A 21,885-nucleotide genomic window follows, 5' to 3' on the forward strand; every position below is an offset into this window, starting at 1 on the left:
ACCAGAAAAAACTGATTGGTGTTGGAGAGGGTGTGGGGTAAGGGGACACTGTACCACATATGGTGGGATTGTCCCAAAATTAGAGATTATTGGTTAAAAATTAGATGTAAGATAATTGAAATTACAGGAGTTAATGTTTTAGATGACCCCTGGTGGTTTTATTCCACAGAACAAAAATGCCCTTTAAAAAATACAAAAGTACATTGGTTCCAAATTTATTAAATGCAGCTAAAGGAGTTATCCCGAGTAATTGAATAGAGGTAAAGAGCCCAACCTTAAAGAAATGGTGTAATAGAGTGGATTACATTTACAATATGGAATATTTGGGAAATAGCGAAGAACAACCTAAAAATATGTCGGACAAATGGGGAAAATGGGACGATTTAAAAAGGATAAATATCTTGAAATCTTGCTGGAAGATATAGGATAAAAATTTGAATCTGGTCCAGATTTGAGACATCGAAAATGGAAATTGATATAGTAGGTGGGGGAGGGGCATGGGATAAAATTTGTACTGGTAATTTTTTATGAGATGAATATTTATATTTATTGTTCTTTGTTCTTTTTTTTTTTTTTTTATGTTAACAGTACTTTGAAAATCAATAAATAAAAAAAACGAAAAAAAAAAAAAAAAAGCCTATTCCAGGATCCAGTGTTGTCCTTACCTGACCGTTTTCTTCACCAGGCTTCGGGCGCCGGCATACTTAACTGTGGGTAACTGGCTGCGACTGTTTGCGGCTTTACAGCGCATGTGCAGTGATCCCACAGCTTTCTGGGACCTGTGACATTTCCCAAAAGGCTGCGGGCAAAGATTGGGGGGGGGTGGGCGAACTCCCTCAACTTTTTCTGTGAAGAGTCTCTGCAACTCCTCAATATGGCCATATGTTTCTTGCAGATAAAACTATCAAGCTGTGGAAAATCAGTGAACGTGACAAGAGACCAGAGGGTTACAACCTGAAGGAGGAGAATGGAAGATATAGGGATCCAACCACTGTGACCACACTCAGGGTAAGTTCATGCACTGCAGTATTCTAGGTTTCTATCACTAAATAATTTTGGTGTGTGTGTATCTGTCTCCTAGAGGTGATAAGGCTTGACTCAGTGTTCCACAAATAGATGGCTAAATCTTTTTGTTGAAAATGCTCAACATATGTTCTGTTCCACTGTAGGTGCCAGTATTCCGCCCCATGGACCTGATGGTTGAAGCAAGTCCTCGTAGGATTTTCGCCAATGCTCACACATATCACATCAATTCCATCTCAGTCAACAGTGACTATGAGACATACTTGTCTGCAGACGACCTTCGGGTCAACCTTTGGCACTTGGAAATCACAGACAGGAGCTTTAGTATCCTTTTAACTCAGCATTGTTTTTCTTGTTTTAATAGAAAATGGGAAAAAATGTAGGTGTTTAGTGTAATGCTTAAAAAAAAAATGCCAGATGACACACTGGATTTTCAAACGGAATATTTTTTCCAGATAGCCTATATTTGAGACCCCACGGTCTGGTAACATGAAATGACCCTCTCCTAGAATCCTCTCGGTTTCTAGGTCCAGTGGGTGCAGGTCCATCCTCTGATTGAGATAGATATATCTGTGTATATGTGTGTGATATATATAGTGTGTGTGTGTGTGTGTATATAATTTTTGTTTTCCCTTTTGTTCATTGAAGGACACAGCTCCATATCTTCTTGACCGATGGGTTTATGCCAAAGGAGTAGGAAACTAGGCGGAAAAAAATTTGACCACGCCTATAGGTCAGTCCCAGGGGGGTTATACTCACACTTCCTGCTATAGGACTTCAGTTTTTTTTTTCTGCCTAGTCAGGAGTAAGGACCTACTTCCTTGCTGGGTTCTCTGGTCCTTGCATTTTTTCCTTTTTAAACAAATTTTTTTTTTTATTTTCTGTTCCTGGGAGAACTACAATCAACTGCCAGACTGGGCAACGGGCTGAATATCCTAGATCCTTACGTTTTTCCCAGTCTGGCCAGCGAGCGTGACCCCACCTTAGCTCCACACTGGGTTGGCCGCGACATAGCCCCACTGGATGGGGCTGGCCGGCGAGTTAAACGTCTCGCGAGGACCTATAGCCCTGGTCACGTTCCTAGTCATGACCTGAGTTGCAGCGTACCTCTGGCCCGCAGCATCCCCATGCCAAGCTGGTGGGTGGTCTGTCTGGAGTGGTGCCGCCTGGTCCCATGGTGCATTAAGCAGGGTCCCCCCTGCCCCTCTGGTGGCCCCCCTCAGAGTGGATGTGGGCCCCTGGGTTGGTCGGACCCCAGAGTGCCCTTCCCACTTTACTCCCCCCCCCCCCCCCCCTCCCCCCAATATCGGAGTCACTCTGCGGACCACCCCCCCATTCACCTATACCTAGCTCCCCTCCTGGGACAGCCATGCCTAATTTTTATGGTAGGGGTGTCGAGCAGGAGCTAGAGGGGGGGGGGGGGTGCACACCGCCGCCGGCTCAAGCGTTTTTCTCCATCATTCATTGACAGACGCAGCTCCATGTTCTTCGTAACCATTGGGTTGTGCTGCCCCCTACAGAAGTAGGACACTAGGCAGGAAAAAACTTTACCACGCCTGTGGGGCAGTTCCTGAAGGCATACACCCAATCATTCTGCTATAGGATTCAGTTTGTTTCTGCCTAGTTTAGGAGTAGGACCTAATTCCCGGCTGGGACTTCGGTCTTGGCTTGTTTTTTTGTTTTAAAGGGAACATTTGTTAAAATTTTGATTATATTTCTGAGAGAACTGCAATCAACAGCTGGACAGGGTTTTGGACTGGATATCCGAGATCCTTAAAGAGGTTGTAAACCCACGTTTTTTACATTTACCTATAGGTAAGCCTATATAAAGGCTTACCTATAGGTGCTATAAATATCTCCTAAACATGCACCGTTTAGGAGATATTTACAGTGCATGCAGCCGATGACGTCATCGGCGCATGCGCTCTGAAGGAACGGCCACCCATGCCGTTCCTTCAGAACCCTATGCCGTGAACGGCGGCTCCCATGCGCGGGAATGATGTAATCGCGCCTCCGGCCAATCAGATGGCCCGGAGGATGCGAACAAGGAAGCAGGGCGGCCAGACATGTCGGCCGCCCTGTTGCTGAGCGGGCGACACTTCGGGGGCTTAGTTTTTAGGTATTTCATAACGAGCTAGTATGTGATGCATACTAGCTCATTTGCCTTTGTCTTTACAGGTTTTTTTTTTCTAGTTTTTTTACGTGCATTTACATTCTCTTTAAGGTCATCCAGTCCGTCCAGCGAGCGGGTGCAGGTTATACCCCCCTTTCTAGGCCTCGCCATGACAGAGCCCCAATGGACGGGGGCTGGCCCGGGAGTCAAACACCTCGCCGGGACGCACACGACCTGGTTTGGCTTGAGTCGCAGCGTGCCCCTTGGCTGTCAGCACCCCCACCCCGAGTGGAGTGGTAGTCTGTCCGGAGTGGCACCCACCCCATTTTTGTTGGTATGGTGAGTAGTGTCCCCCCATAGCTCTTGCTGTCTCGGGGTGGATGTGTGCCCCTCCTTGTAATGGTTGGACCCCCAGGTTCCCTTCCATCTCCCCCAGCCCTTTTAAAAGTCACGATTCTTTTGGCCCCAACCTACCCCCCGGGGTTAGGCAGGAGCTGGCTTTGCCACTTGCTCCAGTAAGGGGGGGGGGGGGGGGTGTATGCGTTGTTGCTGACCGGGCTGTGTGGATCGCACAAGGGGTTCTTTGAGCAAGTTCCCGGCACCCTTGGGGTTAGTTACTGGGTCAGGGATGTCCTTTGGGCTCCCTGCGGTGGTTATAGGCTTGGGAGGAAACAGATATTTCTTCATCCGCGGGTCTGCACCTCACGTGTCTGGGTCGGGCCAAAAAATTTCGTCCGGCTTTGCGGCCTACTCGTGGTTGTCCGGGTACCTGACCAAGCCGACTGAGTGCCTGACCGGAGATGGGGTGCCTGACTGAGCTGACCGGAGATGGGGTGCCTGACTGAGCTGACCGGAGATGGGGTGCCTGACTGAGCTGACCGGACAATGCCTCACGAACCGGATGAGTCCAAAAATTGGGGCTTCTGGCCTTCTCACGGCTGGCTGAGTGACTGACCAAGCTGTCCAAGCTCTTAACTGAGCTGCCGGAGCTGCTGATCAAGCTGACAGAGCCACCGGATCGAGCCCCAGATTTTATGCCGCGGCTTTGTGGCCTACTCGCGGCTGTCTGAGCTTTTGAGCTGCTTACCAGGCTGGTAGAGCAGCGCATAGGGGTCCGCCCTCCCTCCCCCCTCAAGGGGGTGGACATATGGACTGCCTGGTGCCCTCCTTGAACCGGGGGGGCGCAGTGGGGGGATTGTGTAGGGGGTACTCTGTCTGCGTCACGGCTGGCCCCCTCTATGTCCTTTTTTATGTCATTTTGGTGGGCGACTTATAGGTCTAATAGGGGTCTTTTTTTGTGGAACTTTAGCCGGCATCTCCTTGCGGGACTTTTGTTGGCGACCTCCCCTGCTCGTTATGTTCTCAGGGTGAGCTTAGCATATAGCGACTTCTGGGTCTGCGTCCATGCACTTTGGGTGCTCTGCGGTGAGGGTGATTCCACAATAGTTTTACAGCGGGCGGCAGCTACAGGTCAGGTGATGTACCTGTACGTCGCCCGTCACATGCGCACTGCTCCCTCAATCAGTGTCCACTGATCACAGCCAATTGCGGCTCCTGGTACCTGTTTTGAGCAGTTGAGGTATCGCGTGATTGCTATGTGATCACATGATCACGGTGTAAACACAAGTGTTATAAATAGGTTTTATTCAGTAAAGCTGTGCTTAGTGTTGTAATGCTGTGATTGGTCCACAGCTATTGCATGGTACCTGGGCCAATCGCAGCACCCTGTACCATTTGAAAGCTGTGGGCCAATTACAGCTCACAGTTCAGAACATTGCTGTTACAGTGATCAAACGTTATTCAATTTTCTAAACTTGTGACAAAAAATTACAATTTCAAAAAACTCACCATGTCGGTAAAATACCTCAGACTGTGTCTACTTTCCAATAAGAGGTCATTTGGTGGGTATTCGGTTCTGGCATTTTCAGGCCTCAAGAAATGATAGGGTGTTAGTAGTACATCGGGATTGATCGATTTTCAAATTGGGTATGTTTTAGAACAGAGTAGAAAATACTGTGGGGATGGTGTTCTTTGGGTGATGTGTTGGGTTTGTGCCAGACATAGCGTTTTTCTTTGATGCCCGAAAAGTTAAATTTTTGTCTAATGAGACCAGAGCACCTTCCTCCATACATTTTGGGAGTCTCCCACATGCCTTTTTGCAAACTCAAAACGTGCCATTTTGTTTTTTGCTGAAAAGAATGGCTTCCTTCTGGCCACTCTGCCAGAATGCCCAACTCTATGGAGTGTATGGCTTATTGTCGTCCTATGTATAGATTCTCCAGTCTCTGCTGTGGAACTCTGCAGCTCCTCCAGGGTACATTAGGTCTCTGTGCTGCCTCTCTGATTAATGCCCTCGCCCGGTCCCGGAGTTTTGGTGGGCAGTAGTCTCTTGGCAGGTTTGCTGTTGTGCCATGTCCATTTGGTTATGATAGATTTGATGGTGCTCCTGGGAATCATCAAAGAATTGTATATTTTTTTTTATAACCTAACCCTGACTTGTACTTCTCAACAACATTGTCCTTTACTTGTTTGGAGAGTTCCTTGGTCTTCATGGCAGTGTTTGGTTAGTGGTGCCTCTTGCTTAGGTGTTGCAGCCTCTGGGGCCTTTCAAAAAGGTGTGTATATGTAATGACAGATCATGTGACACTTAGATTGCACACAGGTAGACATTATTTCACTAATTATGTGACTTCTGAAGGTATTTGGTTGCACCAGAGCTTTTTATGGGCTTCATAACAAAGGGAGTGAATACATATGCACATGCCAATTTTGTGTCTTCTATTTCTAAAAAAAATAGTTTTATGTATATATTTTTTTCATTTCACCTCGCCAACTTAGACTATTGTGTTCTGATCCATCACATAGAATTCAGATTAACAAAACATTGAACTTAAGGCTGTAATGTAACAAAATAGGTAAAAAGTCAAGGGGGTGAATACTTTTGCAAGGCACTGTATGTATCTGCTTACTCACATTAACATTGATTTGTATACCTTCAGCTTGTCTCAATTGCGATTTGCAAGAGCGACATGTACCCAGAAATGAGAATAACAAAGGAGGCATCTACTATACCTTTTATTTTAATTTCATGTCTGCAGTGCTAAGAGCTGATCATTAACTTCCTGCACTTGTATAATCCATGGGGTTGGTTACATTTTTTTTTTTTTTAATCTCCGTTATGGGAAGTGAAAATTGATTGTGTTTCCTTCACCTACCTACTACCAGACATCGTAGATATTAAACCTGCCAACATGGAAGAGCTGACAGAGGTGATCACAGCAGCAGAGTTTCACCCACATCATTGCAATACTTTTGTATACAGCAGCAGCAAAGGCACCATCCGTTTGTGTGACATGCGAGAGTCTGCACTGTGTGATCGTCACTCTAAATGTAAGTCCCATACTATTATGTTCTAGGGGTTGTTAAAACTATGTGCCTCGGAGACCTGCATTTTTTGATAGTAGAGATATACAGGTCTTAGCAAGGGCAAATGGACAACAATTTTGTCCATGTGCCCTGTTTACACCACAAAACCTGGTGTCATTTGTGGTGCAGAGTCGTGCGAAAATATGCTTTTGTCTCTGCATTTTTCCTCACTGCAATGTATCTAAAAAGCATATAAATGTGCACAAAAGAAACAAAAGTGAAAGTAATGAAATAACACAGGAAAAAGACCTGTTGACCTGCATAAAAAAATGGTTTTCTCTCTCGTTAAAGGACGCAGCTCCTGATTCTTAACCATTGGGTTATACTGCCCCCTACAGGAGTAGGATACAAGGCAGGAAAAAGCTTGACTACGCCTATGGGCGGTTCCAGGGGGTATACACACACTCTCAGCTATAGGCACTGAGTTTTCTTTTTCCCTAGCTTTGTTTTGTTCCTGTGAGAATCTACAATCAATTGCCGGACTGGGCGACGCACTGGATAATTTAGATCCAGAGGGTCCCCCCAGTCTGGCCAGTGAGCACGTGCAGACCGCAGCTCCGCGCTAGGTCGGCCACAACATAGCCCCACTGGACGGGGGCTGGCCTGCAAGTTAAATGCCTTGCCCTGAGTCGCAGCATTTCTCCTGGCCGACAGCACCCACATTACGATGACTCGGTGGTCTGTCCGGAGCGGTGCCCACCTTGTTCCTGGTATGGTAAGTAGCTGTCCCCCCTCTACTCTTGGAAGGTTTTTGGATGGACGTGGGCCCCTCCCTGGGATGATGGAACCCCTGGGGTTCCCCTTCTTTCCTCCCAGCGCCTCTAAAAGTTCGGTGGTCACTGTGGGTCACGGCGGGCTGCCCCCTTTTAGGGGGCTATTTCCTTTTCATGCCCTCTATGGAGGGCGACCCCCTTGGTTTTTTACAGGCTCTTGGTCGGTGTCCCCTTTTCGGGAACGCAGTGAGCGGCCTTCCCTGATATGTTTTCCGGGTGAGCTTAGTATAAAGCGACCCTTCTGGATCTGCGTTCACGCTCCCTGAGTGTATAGATAGTGAGAATGATTCCTCTGCTCTTCTAGCTGCGCATGAAAAGGCGCTGGTGGATGCACTGTTGTGTCAGTGCATGACACTTTAAAAATGGAGGTTGCGGCTGATGCTGCGTTGGAGGCGCTGGTCCCTTTTGGCACCCACAGACCCACTAAAGCTGCGATGGTGTTCCCTTTTCCGCTTACTTTGACAACATTGTCACAAAACAGTGGGGTTGTCCAAAACGAAGTGGTTCCTAAGCGCTTTATGATTGCGGTGTCCTTATGAGGATTAACTGCATTAAAGTGAACAATCCCACCTGTGGACTTGAATAAAGCTACCTTCATTCTGTTTGAGGAGTCCCCAGCCTTTAAAAATCCAGCTGATAGGAGGGTGGAGGCTCTGGCCCACCATATGTTCGCTGTGGCTGGTTCGGCACTTAGGATAATATTTACTATTGCCCTGGTGTTGCAAGTCTGACCAAGTGGGCTACACTTTTACGTCGGTACCTGGAGGGGAAACCGCTTCCCCCTGTCTTTGCGGAGTTGGCGGATCAGTTGGTCCAGGGGCTACAGTTTATCTGGATGTGGCTCCTTTGATTTCTACGCTGTCTGTATCAGCAGTGGTCCTGCGGCATATTATTTGGCTGAAATACTGGTCTGCGGACCAGACTTCTAAAAAGGCCTTATCTGATCTCCCCTCGTAGGGGATTAACTGTTTTGGAGCTTCCTTGGATGACGTCATTAAGCATCTCACAGGGGGGAAAGAGTACTCTTCTTCCGCAGACTACCAAGGGCAAGGAGCCCCGTCGTAGACATGGGCCATTCTCCTTGGCTCAGAGGGTTTTTCTTTTGGTCCTTCACGGTCTCAAGACAAGGGATCAAAAGTCAGGGCCTCCACCGGTGGTTCCAAGAGGACCTGGTCTGGCAGGCCACGGTCGTGCTCTTCCAGACCTGCGGACAAGGCTGCCTCTGCATGGAAGGAGCGCCCTAACCAGTATCTGGGGTGGGGGGATGTCTTCTGGTTTCCGGATCCATAAACCTCCCTGGTATAGGACACATGGGTCCACAACGTTATTTGGTCAGGCTGCGAAATAGAGTTCGATCTTATCCTCTGGAAAGGTTCTTGTCCCCAGATCACTTACGGGTCTCTTTGGGGTAGTGTAAACTTGTGCCTTCAAGGGGTGATTGTTCTGGTTCCGATTTTGGAACGTTTTTGGGTGTTTTTACTCAAACCTCTTTACAGTTCCCAGGAAGAAAGGCAAGGTACATCCAATTCTGGACCTCAAGGTGCTAAACTGCTGGTGCGAGTACAGAAGTTCCATGCATTCACACAGTATTTTTCTCGCTTCTATCAACATCAAGGGCGCCTCTGCACAATCTTATTTGTGCCGGTTACCAACACTCCCTCCTTTTTGCCATGGGCTAGGAGCATTATCGGTTTGTGGCGTGGACCTTTGATCCCGCCTTCGCTCCTTGGGTCTTCACAAAAGTGTTGGTCCGGTGCTGGCATTGTTTGAGTCCACGGGGGATCGCGATACTGGAGTAACTGGACGATCATCTTCTGTGAGCAGAGTCTCCCGAATGCTCTGATGGACAACAGGAGATTGCTCTGCGAACTCTGAGGGAGTTTGATTGGATTCTGAACTTTCAGGAGTCTGCTTTTGGTTCTGTCCATAGAAACTAGACTATCTGGGTCTGACTCTGGATTCAGCCTTAGCCAGGGTGTTTCTTCCTCTGGAAAAACTCCAGACATTGCAGGAGGCAGTTCAGCACATGGTCATCCCTCCGGGCTTGCAGGTGGGTGCTGGGCCTGATGGTGTCCACCCTCGAGGCGGTCTGTTTGCACAGTTCCACAAAAGTTCTCTGCTAAAGAGATTCTGGTGAAATGGGACAAGGATCCACGGTCTCTAAAGGTGGCTTCGTTCTTTGGCACTTTTGACAGGGAAAATTCTTTCTCCCCCTGTACTGGACTGTTGTCACCATGGATGCCAGCCTGTCCAGGTGGGGAGATGTCCTCAGCACAGATGTGCTCAGGGGGCCTATACTCTGGCAGAGTCCAGACTGACGATGAATGTTCTGGAACTCCCATCAACCAGCCTTTGTCTGGCTCATTGGACAATTCCTCTTCAGGGGTGTCCAGTACGAATTCATTTGGACAATGCCATGGCCATGGTCTATGTCAATCACCAAGGGGGCACAAATAGTGTCCTGATGGCTCGGTAAGTAGCCAGCATTTTAAGGTGGGCTGACCAATTTCCGTTCCAGCCCTCTCAAATTTCTGCCACGACTCCTGTGCAGGATCAAAGCAGCAGGGATTCTGTCCAGACTGGCTTTGCCAGCCTTGGTACGCCAATCAGGTACGGCTGGTCGCCGATGCTCCTTGTGGGGGGGGGGGGGGCTTCCTTTCAGGGAGGATCGGCTGGCTGCTTTACAGTCGCTGGCTTTGACGGCATGGCTGTTTAACGCCAGGTGCTGAAGGATGGAAGTTTTCTGAGTTGGTGATTCCTACACTGTTGAAAGCTAGGAAATCTTCTAGGAAGATCTACATTCGTATGTGGAAGTCGTACATTGAGTGGTGTGTGTCTCTTGGGGTTCATCCTAGATCCTTCTCGGTGGATCTTAACCTTCCTTTAACAGGGTTGAACAGAAATTTACAGTACAGTACATTTAGAGTACAATCAGGGGCCAGGTATCGGCTTTGGTCTTTTTCAAAGACCTTTGGCCTCACACTCCCTTGTGCGTACCTTTTCTTCAGGGTGTCAAACAGTTGGTTCATTCAGTGCGGGCTATGTTGCCGCCCTGGGATCTTAATGTGGTGCTTTCAGCTCTACAGAAGCCTCCCTTTGAAAATATTCGGGAGGTTTCCCTGCTTGCGTTGCCCAGAAGGTGGCCTTTTTTGGTGGCTACCACCTCTGCGCGTAGGGTGTCGGAACTGGCGACGTTATCCTCTCCTTCACCTTATTGGTGATTCACAAGGATAAGGTGGTGCTTTGCCCCTGTCTTTCCTTCTTTTCTAAGGTGGTCTCTGACTGTCATTTGAATGGAGACATTGTGTTGCTTTCCCCCTGTCCCAGGCTAAACCTCCGAAGACCATTACCTTGCATAACTTAGATGTGGTCCGGGCAATTAGATTGTACCTGACGGCTACGGAGTCTTTCAGGAAGTCAGACTCTCGATTTGTACTCATGGGTGGACCTCACAAAGGGTTGTCTTCTGCGACCATTTCCAGATGTATCAGACAGACAGATACAGGTCTATTGCATCAGGGGTCAGGTCCTCCTTTCCCTGTCAAAGCCTAGTGTTTCCTGGGCTTTTTGTCATAAGGCGTCAGTGACGCAGGTCTGCAAGGCAGCCACCTGGTCATCGGTACACACTTTTACAAGATTTTTAAAAAGTGGATGTGTTGGCATCTGCGAATACTTCTTTTGGCCACACTTTTGCAGGCTGCTGTTTAGGGAAACCTGATCCTCTTTTGAGGGTGTATTGTGTTTTTTTTTTTTTTTTTTTTTTTTCAGGTGAGCTCCAGTTGTTTATTGTTTAGCTCCATGTTACTTGCTTGGCTATGGTTAGCCTTGGGAATTTGTAGATTTCCCACTGCTCATGTTTAACACTGCTTTGGGATGTCCCAGGGGTTAGTCCCGGTTCACTCTTCTGCGATGCGGGAATGCTGCGAATATGCAGCATGTTCCCGCATCGCATCCGCACCCCTGGCAGTTCACACTGCCATATGCGATACGCAGGGGGGTGTCAATTAAAGGTTAATGACACCCCCAAGTTGAGATCGCATATCGCAGTGCGATCTGCAAGTTCGCACAGAATTGGATCGCACTAGTGTGAACCACCATGCGATCCGATTCTGCTGCGGATAAAAAAAAGGGTCATGTACGTGTTTAGTGCGATTGCAGTGAGAATTCAGCCATACAAACTGTATGGCTGAAATTTGCACCGCAAAGAGATCGCGTGTAATTTAGGAGCAGTGCGCTCCGAATTACATGCAATCTCTGTGATCGCACTAATGTGAACCGGGACTTAAGAAGAATCAGGAGCTGTGTCCATCAATGAACGGTAGAGAAAATGGGATTTTTGACTTACCGTAAAATCCATTTCTCTGATGTTCATTGACAGACGTAGCACCCACACCTTTGTAGAGTTGACTTTCTTCTGACACTGCTTGTAACAAAACGGAGTGCCTATAGCTGAGAGTGGGTGTATACCCACCCGCAGCTCCATAGAGAGCATTGGATGGTCTGATCAGGTCCATCTTAAAATGGACAGGCAGAACCGATTGGTCTGCCCGTGTGAAAGGGGCCCCTAAACCCAAAAGTATACATTTCTTATATTGCGGTTTACCAATTCTTAGATGTGATGTGAATTATTTCTTTATCTGCTGATCTGGCCAGTAAGTTTCAAGTCTGAGAACAAACTCTTGCAGATGTAGCAGTTGGAGATGAGAGAAACCATCTATCAGTAGCAGGGGTGCTTACAATGACCAGCTTTTATTTATCTAAAACCTTTATCCCAAAAGGAAAAACTGTTTGCTGTAACTGATTATAAAGTGTGAGCTGGAGTTTGGCTGCATTTTTTTTAGTGTATCTAAATCTGCTAAGACATCACCCCCGCCCCCCAAAACTCCCAATGCTGCTGTCCAGTGTGACGGTGCTGCAATACGGGGGGGGGGGGGTGTTGGTGGCCAGATAAACAGGTAAAAAAAAAATTAGTTCAGCCACCACATCTAAAAATTGGTTAGCTGCAATTATATTAAATTTTTTGTTTTGGGTTTAATACTGCTTCAAAATACACATCATTGAAGTGTAACTAAAGGCAAACTTTTTTTAGTTTTGGATAGAGTGAAGAGGGATTAGAACACACGTCAGTTGTTGTTTGTCTGTGCCCATTAGGGGAGATTCACCCTCTCTATTTTGTCCAAGAATCGTACAAAAATGGTACACATTAAATGAAAATCGTTCGTTCTGTTCCCATACGAGAAAAATGTTGGGGTTTGTCCCTTCAATAATTTTCATACGAAAGTTCGGAATCGGCTGTTGAATGTATTGTACACACTATACGAAAATCGTACGACAGTTCTTTGGAGGAAAATACTTGCCCGGTTTTCTAATAGCATGCACGAGCCTTAAGAGTGCCTAAACACTTACCTGTTTACAGTTGTCCTCCAGGTGTGGTTGTCATGCTGATTCCTTGCTATTTCCACCTTCTGTTTGTTTTTGTGTCAGCCAGAACAGCCAATGAATGTTCTGCCTTGCAAGGTTCTCTTCAGTAGCATAGACATTCCACAGACATAAAGTCCAAACATTTGTTGCTAGATCCCAGGGTAGCCAGGTATTTGAACACATAATCTCAGCTGAAGGAAAGAATCCTGGTTTATATTGGCTGATCCCCCACAACCACAGCACCCCACCCCTCCAGCATAGAGCAGATGACTAAATAGTCTAGGCTGTTGGCACATGACCAGAGGTCCCAGAGCAGTGGCTTCTGCAGAGGACTTAATTCCAAGCATTTGGTAGCTAGCATGACTTTTAGAATCACTGCGATTCCAAAAAGCACTGCAGTGCTGACAAAACACAGCACGCTTGTTCAGGTGCCATTCATTTTCAATGACCCCTTCAACTTCACGTGATTCGATTGCAGCACAACCATCACAGCAAAACCGCACTGTGTTTAGGTGCTGTTGAAAATGAATGGCACCCAAACATGCATTTAGCAATTTGAGATCGTGGACAGAATCATAGCGACGGAGCCTTAGAAAAAAAAAAAAAGGTTTTGTGTTGATGAGATCTTCACTTTAAAAAAAAAAAAAAAAAAACACCACTAAATTAAAGTTGCGTTAACAAAAAAATCAACTTCCCTGGGTATCGTCTTAGGCCTTGTTCACACCATGTGCAGGGACATTATTTTAATGCATGCGTTCTGCAAGGACACAAACAACAATTGTCCTCTGTGCCCTGTTCACACCACCACACTGGTATCGCATGCAGATATGCCGTTTTCTGCATGGGGGGGGTGGAAATCATCACTGTGGTGTGAACAGGTGAACGTAACTGACAGGCATGAAAACTGATGTTAAACTGATGTAAACTTATGTCTCTACAAGTTAAATCGACCTGGATTTCCAATCAGTTTTCATGCACATATGTTGTGAACAAGCCCTTAGAAATGTATCCTCCTGCACAATTTTGGAAATACTATATTTAAAATATTACTTTACTAGCTACCGGTATATCTTGTCAGATGGTGTGTAACTAACATTTTTATATTGGACTTCGCGGTTAAAGCATAACTTTACTCGTGACTGTTGATTGAAAATAATGTTCTTAAAGCTGTTGTATCCTCACCGAAAAAAAACAAAAAAAACAAACAAACCCTGCAGGACAAAGGCATAATGAGCTAGTATGCATCGCATACTAGCTCATTATGAAATACTTGCCTTAAAACGAAGCCCCGACACGGTCACCCGGACACCGCTGAGGAAGCTGTCCTGTTCCCTCGGCTGCTCTTCCTGGTTCGGTGGCTCCGGCGCTGAGAGTGCCCGGAGCCGCGATATGTCACTCCTGCACATGCGCGCAGGAGTTTACTTTTCCGGCAAGGAGCCAGCAAAGAGCGCTGAAGGACCTTCAGAGCGCATGCGCCGCTGGTTTCAGCGGCTGCATGCAGGGCGAATATCTCCTAAACCGTGCAGGTTTAGGAGATATTAATTATACCTACAGGTAAGCCTTATTATAGGCTTACCTGTAGGTAAAAGGTAAAAAGTGACGATACTTCCGCTTTAAGCAAGGAACATACATTCCACAATAATTATGCAACCAAAATTAGTATGTTCTGTATATTACCTCTAGCATTGTCCTGGTTTCTTCTTGCTGGAGGCTCGGGGCCCTGAGAATCAGTTAAAGTGGCATTAAACCCTCCTATCCTTTTCAGCCATGGAAGCATGCCATCTGTTTGATCTGCAACTGCCATGGGCCTGCACATATCAGTTATGATACCAACCATTTGATGGTTTGACAGTTTGGAGAACACAAGCAAATGTGACAGATAGCAACCCTGGTATGACATGTATGTAACTTTATTTAGAAACCGTTAAGTTGATAGGTTCTGCTTTAGTCCAAGTTCACACTGGTGTGATGCGGGGAAACCCTGCGATTCAGTGCCGGTTCTCGGATTGCACCAGAATTGCACACTGGTTTACACTGAGATCTGTGAACCCGCTGGGGGGAGTCAATGTGAGGATAATGACACCCCCAGATCATTTTGCAGATCGCACTGCAAGCTGTGAAATGGTGCAGGAATCCGATCGCATAGGTGTGGTTACCAATGCGATCTGATTCCAGTGCAGACCAAAAAAAGTCTTGCATCATTTTGGTGTGAATGCGATGTGATTTCAGCCATACAGTTTGGCTGAAATTTCATCGCACAGACATAGTGTGTGATCTGCACAGCAATGCGGTGCAAATCACGTGCATTGTCTGTCATCGCACTAGTGTGAACCCAGCATAGAGCTTTAGGCAGTCCAGCAGACCGTCTTCTACAAATTCAGCACAGTGCCGGAAAAAAAAGCAACTGAGCATGTGCAGAGCAGGGTGAGAGTGTTTTACTGGATTTTAAACTGTATAGACACTTATTTTTAATGTTTTACATAGCTATACTTGCAAAAGGGGCCAACCTGAATTGATCTAGCAAGATTTATTTTTTGACTAAAGTTCCACTTTATTTTGCATTGTACTGTTTGAATTATTGCATTTAACTTCTTTTATCCCATTAGTGTTTGAGGAACCAGAAGATCCCAGCAATAGGTCATTCTTCTCAGAGATCATCTCTTCCATATCAGATGTGAAGTTCAGCCACAATGGCCGATATATGATGACCAGGGATTACTTGTCCGTCAAAATCTGGGACCTAAACATGGAAAACCGTCCCGTGGAAACATATCAGGTAGTTGGGATATGACCTAGGCTAAAGGACTGCCCAGATTACCTCAATTAAAGAAAATGTGGGTTGCGTCCTTAGCAAGCAGTTGGCAGCTATTCTTTATCTAGTGCTTGGTGGAACAGTGAGTGTAAAATTAGGTTGGATGCGGTGGATAAAAACGGTTTCTGCTTTCCTCCAGTTTTTTTGCGTGTGTTGGGTTCCAGCAGTCACTAAGATCTGTCAAGTAATGGAACCTCTGTTATAGATTTGGAAATCCGAGTAATAAAATATGAGCTCTAACTTAGACATTTGTTGAGCATTATCTGTAATCTAGAATAAATGTGATTAGTGATACGGCTGTGTCTCCTCCACAGGTACATGAATACCTCAGGAGTAAATTGTGCTCCTTATATGAAAATGACTGCATCTTTGACAAGTTTGAGTGCTGCTGGAATGGACCTGACAAGTAAGTTTTGTGACAGTGAACCTTGTATTTGCTTAGCCTTGCACAGGGGTGTCACACTCAAATTAATTGGGGGCCGCATGAGCAATAGGATTGTCCTCAAGGGGCCAATTGTATGTCTAAGAATGTATTTACCCTTTATCAGCAGGGCTCGGGGGTTGCGCTACGCACGGAGTGCAGGGCTCGGGGGTTGCGCTACGCACGGAGTGCAGGGCTCGGGGGTTGCGCTACGCACGGAGTGCAGGGCTTGGGGGTTGCGCTACGCACAGAGTGCAGGGCTTGGGGGTTGCGCTACGCACAGAGTGCAGGGCTTGGGGGTTGCGCTACGCACGGAGTGCAGGGCTCGGGGGTTGCCCGGAGTAGCAGGGCTCGCCGGGCACAGGGGGTTGCCTGGAGTAGCAGGGGTCGCCGGGCACAGGGGTTGCGCTACACACGGAGTGCAACATCTCATTTCCAGACCTCCTCCTGGCCTCTTACCTCTGCACCCGCCACTTTCCCCATCCCCCCTAGCTCTGCATAGATCTGCCCACTTCCCCCCCCCAGCCCACCATTCCCAAAGCTTCCCCGCATCTCTGCTAAGCAGTTCCCTCCCTTTGTAGTAAGCTCTAGTACCTGTGTAGGTGGACTTGTGTATTTGGTTCCAGTAACAGTTCACTTCTGTCGCCTTACAGGGAGATCCTTCTGTCGGATCTGGCCCTACCCCTCTGTGCCCAACTGTGACGCCGTCAGTGCCTGCAGGGATCTGCCCCACCACTGACAGACCCCTACCACACTAACCCCCACACCAGACTCCCCAACTACTGCCCCACCAATCGCCACTGACAGACCCCCACCCAACAACTACTGCTCCCTCCCCCCTTACTGCCAGACCACCCCCCCAACTAACGTCCCCACCCCACTACCAGACCACCAACCACTGCCCCCCCACTACCAGACCACCACCCCCTGTGAAATCCCCAGGGATAAGCACTCAACTTTCGGCATTCAAGTGGTTCATCCAGCCTGTGTGTCCTTTGTTCCAGCATGTTGTGTGCCCGGCCTACCACTTGGCATGTAAAGGGTTAATTTTACTAAACTGCCTGTTCAACTGCAGCATCTCTGTGCTCAGCTTATATAGCCTGGAGCCGGTGCATGTGCATTAACAGGAGGGGATACTATCTTTCACGCGTATACTGATCTTGCTGCTACTGGGTCTCGCAGAGACCATAGCTGTCACTGTAAACACACAAGTTCCTGTGTTTACAAGTGACGGCAGGTAAAGCAGGTGAGAGCCAGTGGTGGCCGGCCAGGGGCTGTTGCGGGTCAGATTCGGCCCCACGGGCCTTGTATTTGCCACTTGTGGCCTAGCAGTTCCCCAAGTTGTAGGGTCTGTGTACTATCTGAAAGTGATTGACTTCTAACCAATAGATACACATGAGGCATATCTGCATAGTCCCCAGGGGCAATGTACTGACCATTGTCTAAACCAAGCACTGTCAATTGGGAAGCCAGGGGAACAACATTGGCCTATACAGTTATTGACTTTAGAAGGTGGGAATTTAAAAAAGAAAAATAATCGTACTCTCCTAGGTGGATGCTGCATCTGTTCCCCGCGACGCAAAGACCAAATACTGAATGATCAAAGATCGCACAGTTTCTGGTCTTCAGTGACTATCCGTCACTGCCTCTCTGCTCCTCCAGCGCTCCCTGGAATCCTGGACTGTGGAGGGAGTAGGAGCAGCTGGCTCAGGCTCTTAACAGCTCACTGAGAAGCTGAGCTAGCTGTCTGTCAGAAGTGATCTGGGTGGATCCCGACATTAACGTCAGAAACCCTTCAGCATCTGTACCAGCTAGATGTCAGCGGACAGTGGACATTAGCCAGCGCTGGCTGAATATGGGTCACAGGAGTTCAGAACTAAGTGCAATCCTGTGACCCATTGGAGAAGTAAGCCCAAAAGAGCTTTGGTCATACATCATCTTTTAATTAAGATTTCTTCTGGGACAACAGCAGCAGGTTTGGGAAATGGTCAGTTCTGTGACTGTCCATGTGGAGGCTGGTAATTTGGGTGATCACTTTAATACTACATGGTTTAGTAGAAAGTAATTAGGGACCCCTTTAATAACTACTTTAGGGACATCTTGTCATAATTTTGCCCCACTGCATGCTAAGAAGGAAATGTCTAACTATGTAGGCAGTTTATAGCTGAATTTTTTTTCTTTCTAATTGCATCTAAATCCTCCAAAAAAACAATGGGAAAAGAAAGGCCTGTAACTTTTACACAGGTTTAGAGATCCAATATTAAAGCGGTAGTATACACCACTTTTTAATTTTTACATACAGGTAAGCTTATAATAAGGCTTATCTGTAGGTAAAATTAATATCTCCTAAACCTGCGTGGTTGAGGAGATATTCACCCTGCATATTTTTTACAGTGGCTACAACCGCTTTAAGACTTTAATTTTTGGTGTGAATTAGAAAGTGTGTTAAACTACTACAGAAATCAAATATGGATGACCGCACACTGATGCCTATAAAACCCTATGATTATTTGCCTTCTGGAATGAAACGCGTAAACAATTTCTCTTATTGTTTATTGCTGTGATGTGGATGTTTTAAACATTTACAATAAAGGAGTTGGTTTTTTGCAGGCATCAGCATGCAGTCCTCCATATTTGCTTTCTGAAGTTCTGCGGTTGGGAGCTGGACCCGCACCTGACTTATTTCTGGTGCTTTATTTGGGTGGACTGACCTGGAGTGATAAGTGTGTGTGTGTTTTTTAAACTATTACTTTTCATCTGCAGTGTTGTTATGACTGGGTCCTACAACAACTTTTTCCGAATGTTTGACCGCAATACCAAGCGCGACATTACTCTGGAAGCCTCGCGGGAAAACAGCAAGCCACGCATGGTGCTGAAGCCACGTAAAGTGTGCGCCAGCGGCAAGCGAAAGAAGGATGAGATTACAGTAGACAGTCTGGACTTCAACAAGAAGATCCTGCACACGGCCTGGCATCCTAAGGATAACATCATTGCTGTGGCCACCACCAATAACCTGTATATATTCCAGGACCGAGTGAATTAGTACTGGCCTTACTGAGTGGGACAGTCCTTAGTCCACCTAGTTCCAATAGTCAAGCCTAGAATCCGTAAATTCCCTGTTCCAAAACCGAAGAAAAACTTCTGACAGTGCGGGAACTTTGCCAGTCCCTCCCCGTCTGACTTTTCCAGTGTTTAAGGTGCCATCAAATGTCCTTTTTATAGCTGCGCAGGGGTGGGCCCTGCTCCTGCCGTTTTCGAACGACAGGGTTTACTGTACCTTTTTTTTTTTTTTTTTTTGTCTTTCTTTTTAACCATCTTGCCTATTATGTAGATTAACTTTGTCTATTTTTTTATTTTGTGACGTCAATGGCATTGCCAGCCTATACCCCATAGGGCCCTTTCTGGTGGAGAGTGATCAGACTGGGTTCATGGTTTAATCCTTTTTCCCCTTCAAAAGTCAGTCATTTTTGTTACTTTTTTTTATTCACTCCATTTTTTTCTCTTCATGGCTTCTTTCTGTTTTTTTTCTAGCCCCCTGCCTTTTCTTTACACTTTGCTCTCTTTCTTGGTATCCATCCCTCCCTACTTCCTCTCCCGACTCCTGCTCTTCCTCATCCTGCCCTGCGCTGGTGCAAATTCGACTGCTAGAAAGCACACAGGGAGATGGGTTAACCACGGCAGGGTTGGCGGCATGGGGGGTACAAGGCTATTACTGAGAGTTGTGTCCTGGTCTCTCATTTATAATGATGACCTGACTGTATTCACTTCTTGCCTTGTCTGGCGCTGAAAAGGGGGGAAAAAGGACTTAAAAAATAAAAAAGCCAAAAAAGGATAAAAACTACTGAATAAAAGACAAGTGAAAAAAATGCTGTGTGCTTGTGTGTTACAAACATTACTATAAGTGTCAGTTGAGTGACTTCCATCCTTTTGGATTTAATGATTTTGAAATCTCATTCTAATGGATTCTCAACTTCAGTGTATAGGGCGCTCACTTCTATTTTTGATACAGTAATACGATGTCTTAAGGCTTTAATGAGAATTGTGGCCTACTTCTCATATCCAATATATTTTTCCAGTTTTATTTACCTTTTGTAATACTTGAAGAGCTTTGCCATATAAATAGATCAATTCAATATAAAGTGGTTGTAAACCTCAGACATGAAATATGAACAAAGCATCTCCCTCTATATTGTGTTGTTGTCTCAATTAAGGGCATCAAGTGTCATTTCTGTCAGCTGCTTTGTTTCTCTATCAGCATGAATCAATTCTGAAAAGTTTTCCTGACACCAAGAGAAAAATGGTGACTGGAAAAGGACCTCCAGCAGATTGACCGCCTCAGCTCTGTCCCTGTGTGCTGTGTGAAGGGTGTGTCCCTTCCCTCCAATCAGCTCTATGCTCTCCTCACTGACCTCTACAAAGTGTAATTTCAGCTCTCCTCCCCCTCTATTCTGACAGTTCAGACAAACTTATACATTCTGGACTTTGAATGGATGAAGAGAAGAATGCAGATAAATGGGTACAACTTATGTAGGCAGATCTGTTTCATCTCTTTCCCCTGAAGGTAGTCCCTTCACTGGGTATATGGAAGGGTTTACAACGACTTTGAGGAAAAAAGTTTTGTGAAAAATATGAAATATTTTATCGAAAACTGCTTTGTTTTAATTGCTGGTGGTTTCCCTGCTGGGAGACTTCCTGGTACAGGACACAAGGCAAAGTCTCTCCCAAACAATGCATAGACAGCAGTGTGTACTCTCCTTTAACCACTTGCCCACCGCAATACGTACATATATGTTGTGGTTTACAAGGATTATGCTTTAAGATATCAAGAGGACCTGTCATCCTTATTTCTAATTTCTACTACAAGGGATGTATACATTCCTTGTTATAAGAACAAGTGATCAAAAAAATAAAATAAAGGGACAGTCTAAAATTAAAAAGAAAAATATGTAAGGGGAAAAAAAAATTGAAATGCATATGTAAACGGTATTCACACCACACGTGAGGTTTCGATGCAAACGTTAGAGCAACAATTCTAGCACCAGACCTCCTCTGTAACTCTTAACTATAAAGGTGTTTAAAGCGTTGCCTATGGAGATTTTTAAATACCGTAGTTTGTCACCATTCCAAAAGCATGCGAAATTTTAAAGCGTGACATGCTAGGTATCTTTTTACTCAGCAAAACATCCGCTTTCACATTTTACAAAAAATTGGGGTAAATATTTGTGTGTTTTGTAATTCATTAAAGTTGTATTTTTCCCCAAAAAATGGCATTTGCAAAACCGCTGCACAAATACCGTGTGACAAATAAAATTGCAACGATCTCTATTTCATTCCCTAGGGTCTATGCCAAAAAAAATGTATAATGGGGGTTACAAGTACATTTTTTTTTTAAAGCAAAAAATACTGATTCAAGTTTGTGAACAAAAAAAAATGCCAGAAAAAGCCTGGTCTTCAAATGGTTAAAAACGTGGTTGCTTCTCATTTTTTTTCTTGATATTGTAGCTCAGCAGGTCTGTTTTTTTTAAGACGCAGATGGGGTTTCCCCTATTCTTTGTGTAATCTCTGGTGTTAGCCAATTTTTAATAGAGGGAGATGGCTTGGTGAACATTTTGGTAAATTAATGTTACATGACTTTATCAACAACCTCTCCCTTTTAAAGCGGGATTAAACTAAAAAGCAAAGATTTAATATATTACAGCTTTATAGACCTAGATGTGATGGCTGGATTTGTTTCCTTTAGGCTTTCTCTCCTATTTTCATCAGGTGATCCAGCCAGCAAGTCTGCAGTTTTTCAGTAGCACAAGCTCTCTCCAGCAGAATGTATCCGTTTACATGGATCCGACAAACCATTTAACACTGTCAGGGGTGGTTAAAATGATCAGCTTTTATTTATTCA

The 21,885-nt window shown here is 45.8% G+C and overlaps 1 protein-coding gene across 2 annotated transcripts in view; it reads left to right on the forward strand.

Moving 5' to 3' along the window:
* The window catches only part of PPP2R2A (protein phosphatase 2 regulatory subunit Balpha), a 90,041-nt gene extending 70,275 nt beyond the window's left edge, over positions 1 to 19,766 (forward strand). For both annotated transcript variants that reach the window (XM_082252938.1, XM_082252937.1), the window contains exons 5-10: positions 896 to 1,008; positions 1,170 to 1,347; positions 6,362 to 6,526; positions 15,363 to 15,532; positions 15,883 to 15,974; positions 18,753 to 19,766. In XM_082252938.1, coding sequence (XP_082109064.1) covers positions 896 to 1,008; positions 1,170 to 1,347; positions 6,362 to 6,526; positions 15,363 to 15,532; positions 15,883 to 15,974; positions 18,753 to 19,032 — 998 coding nt within the window. In that variant the 3' untranslated portion in view covers positions 19,033 to 19,766. The remainder of the gene's footprint in view (positions 1 to 895; positions 1,009 to 1,169; positions 1,348 to 6,361; positions 6,527 to 15,362; positions 15,533 to 15,882; positions 15,975 to 18,752) is intronic.
* Positions 19,767 to 21,885: the final 2,119 nt, after the last annotated feature.

The sequence above is a fragment of the Pelophylax lessonae genome (assembly GCF_965119305.1).
Source record: "Pelophylax lessonae genome assembly, chromosome: 4".
In the NCBI taxonomy this organism is placed as follows: domain Eukaryota; kingdom Metazoa; phylum Chordata; class Amphibia; order Anura; family Ranidae; genus Pelophylax; species Pelophylax lessonae.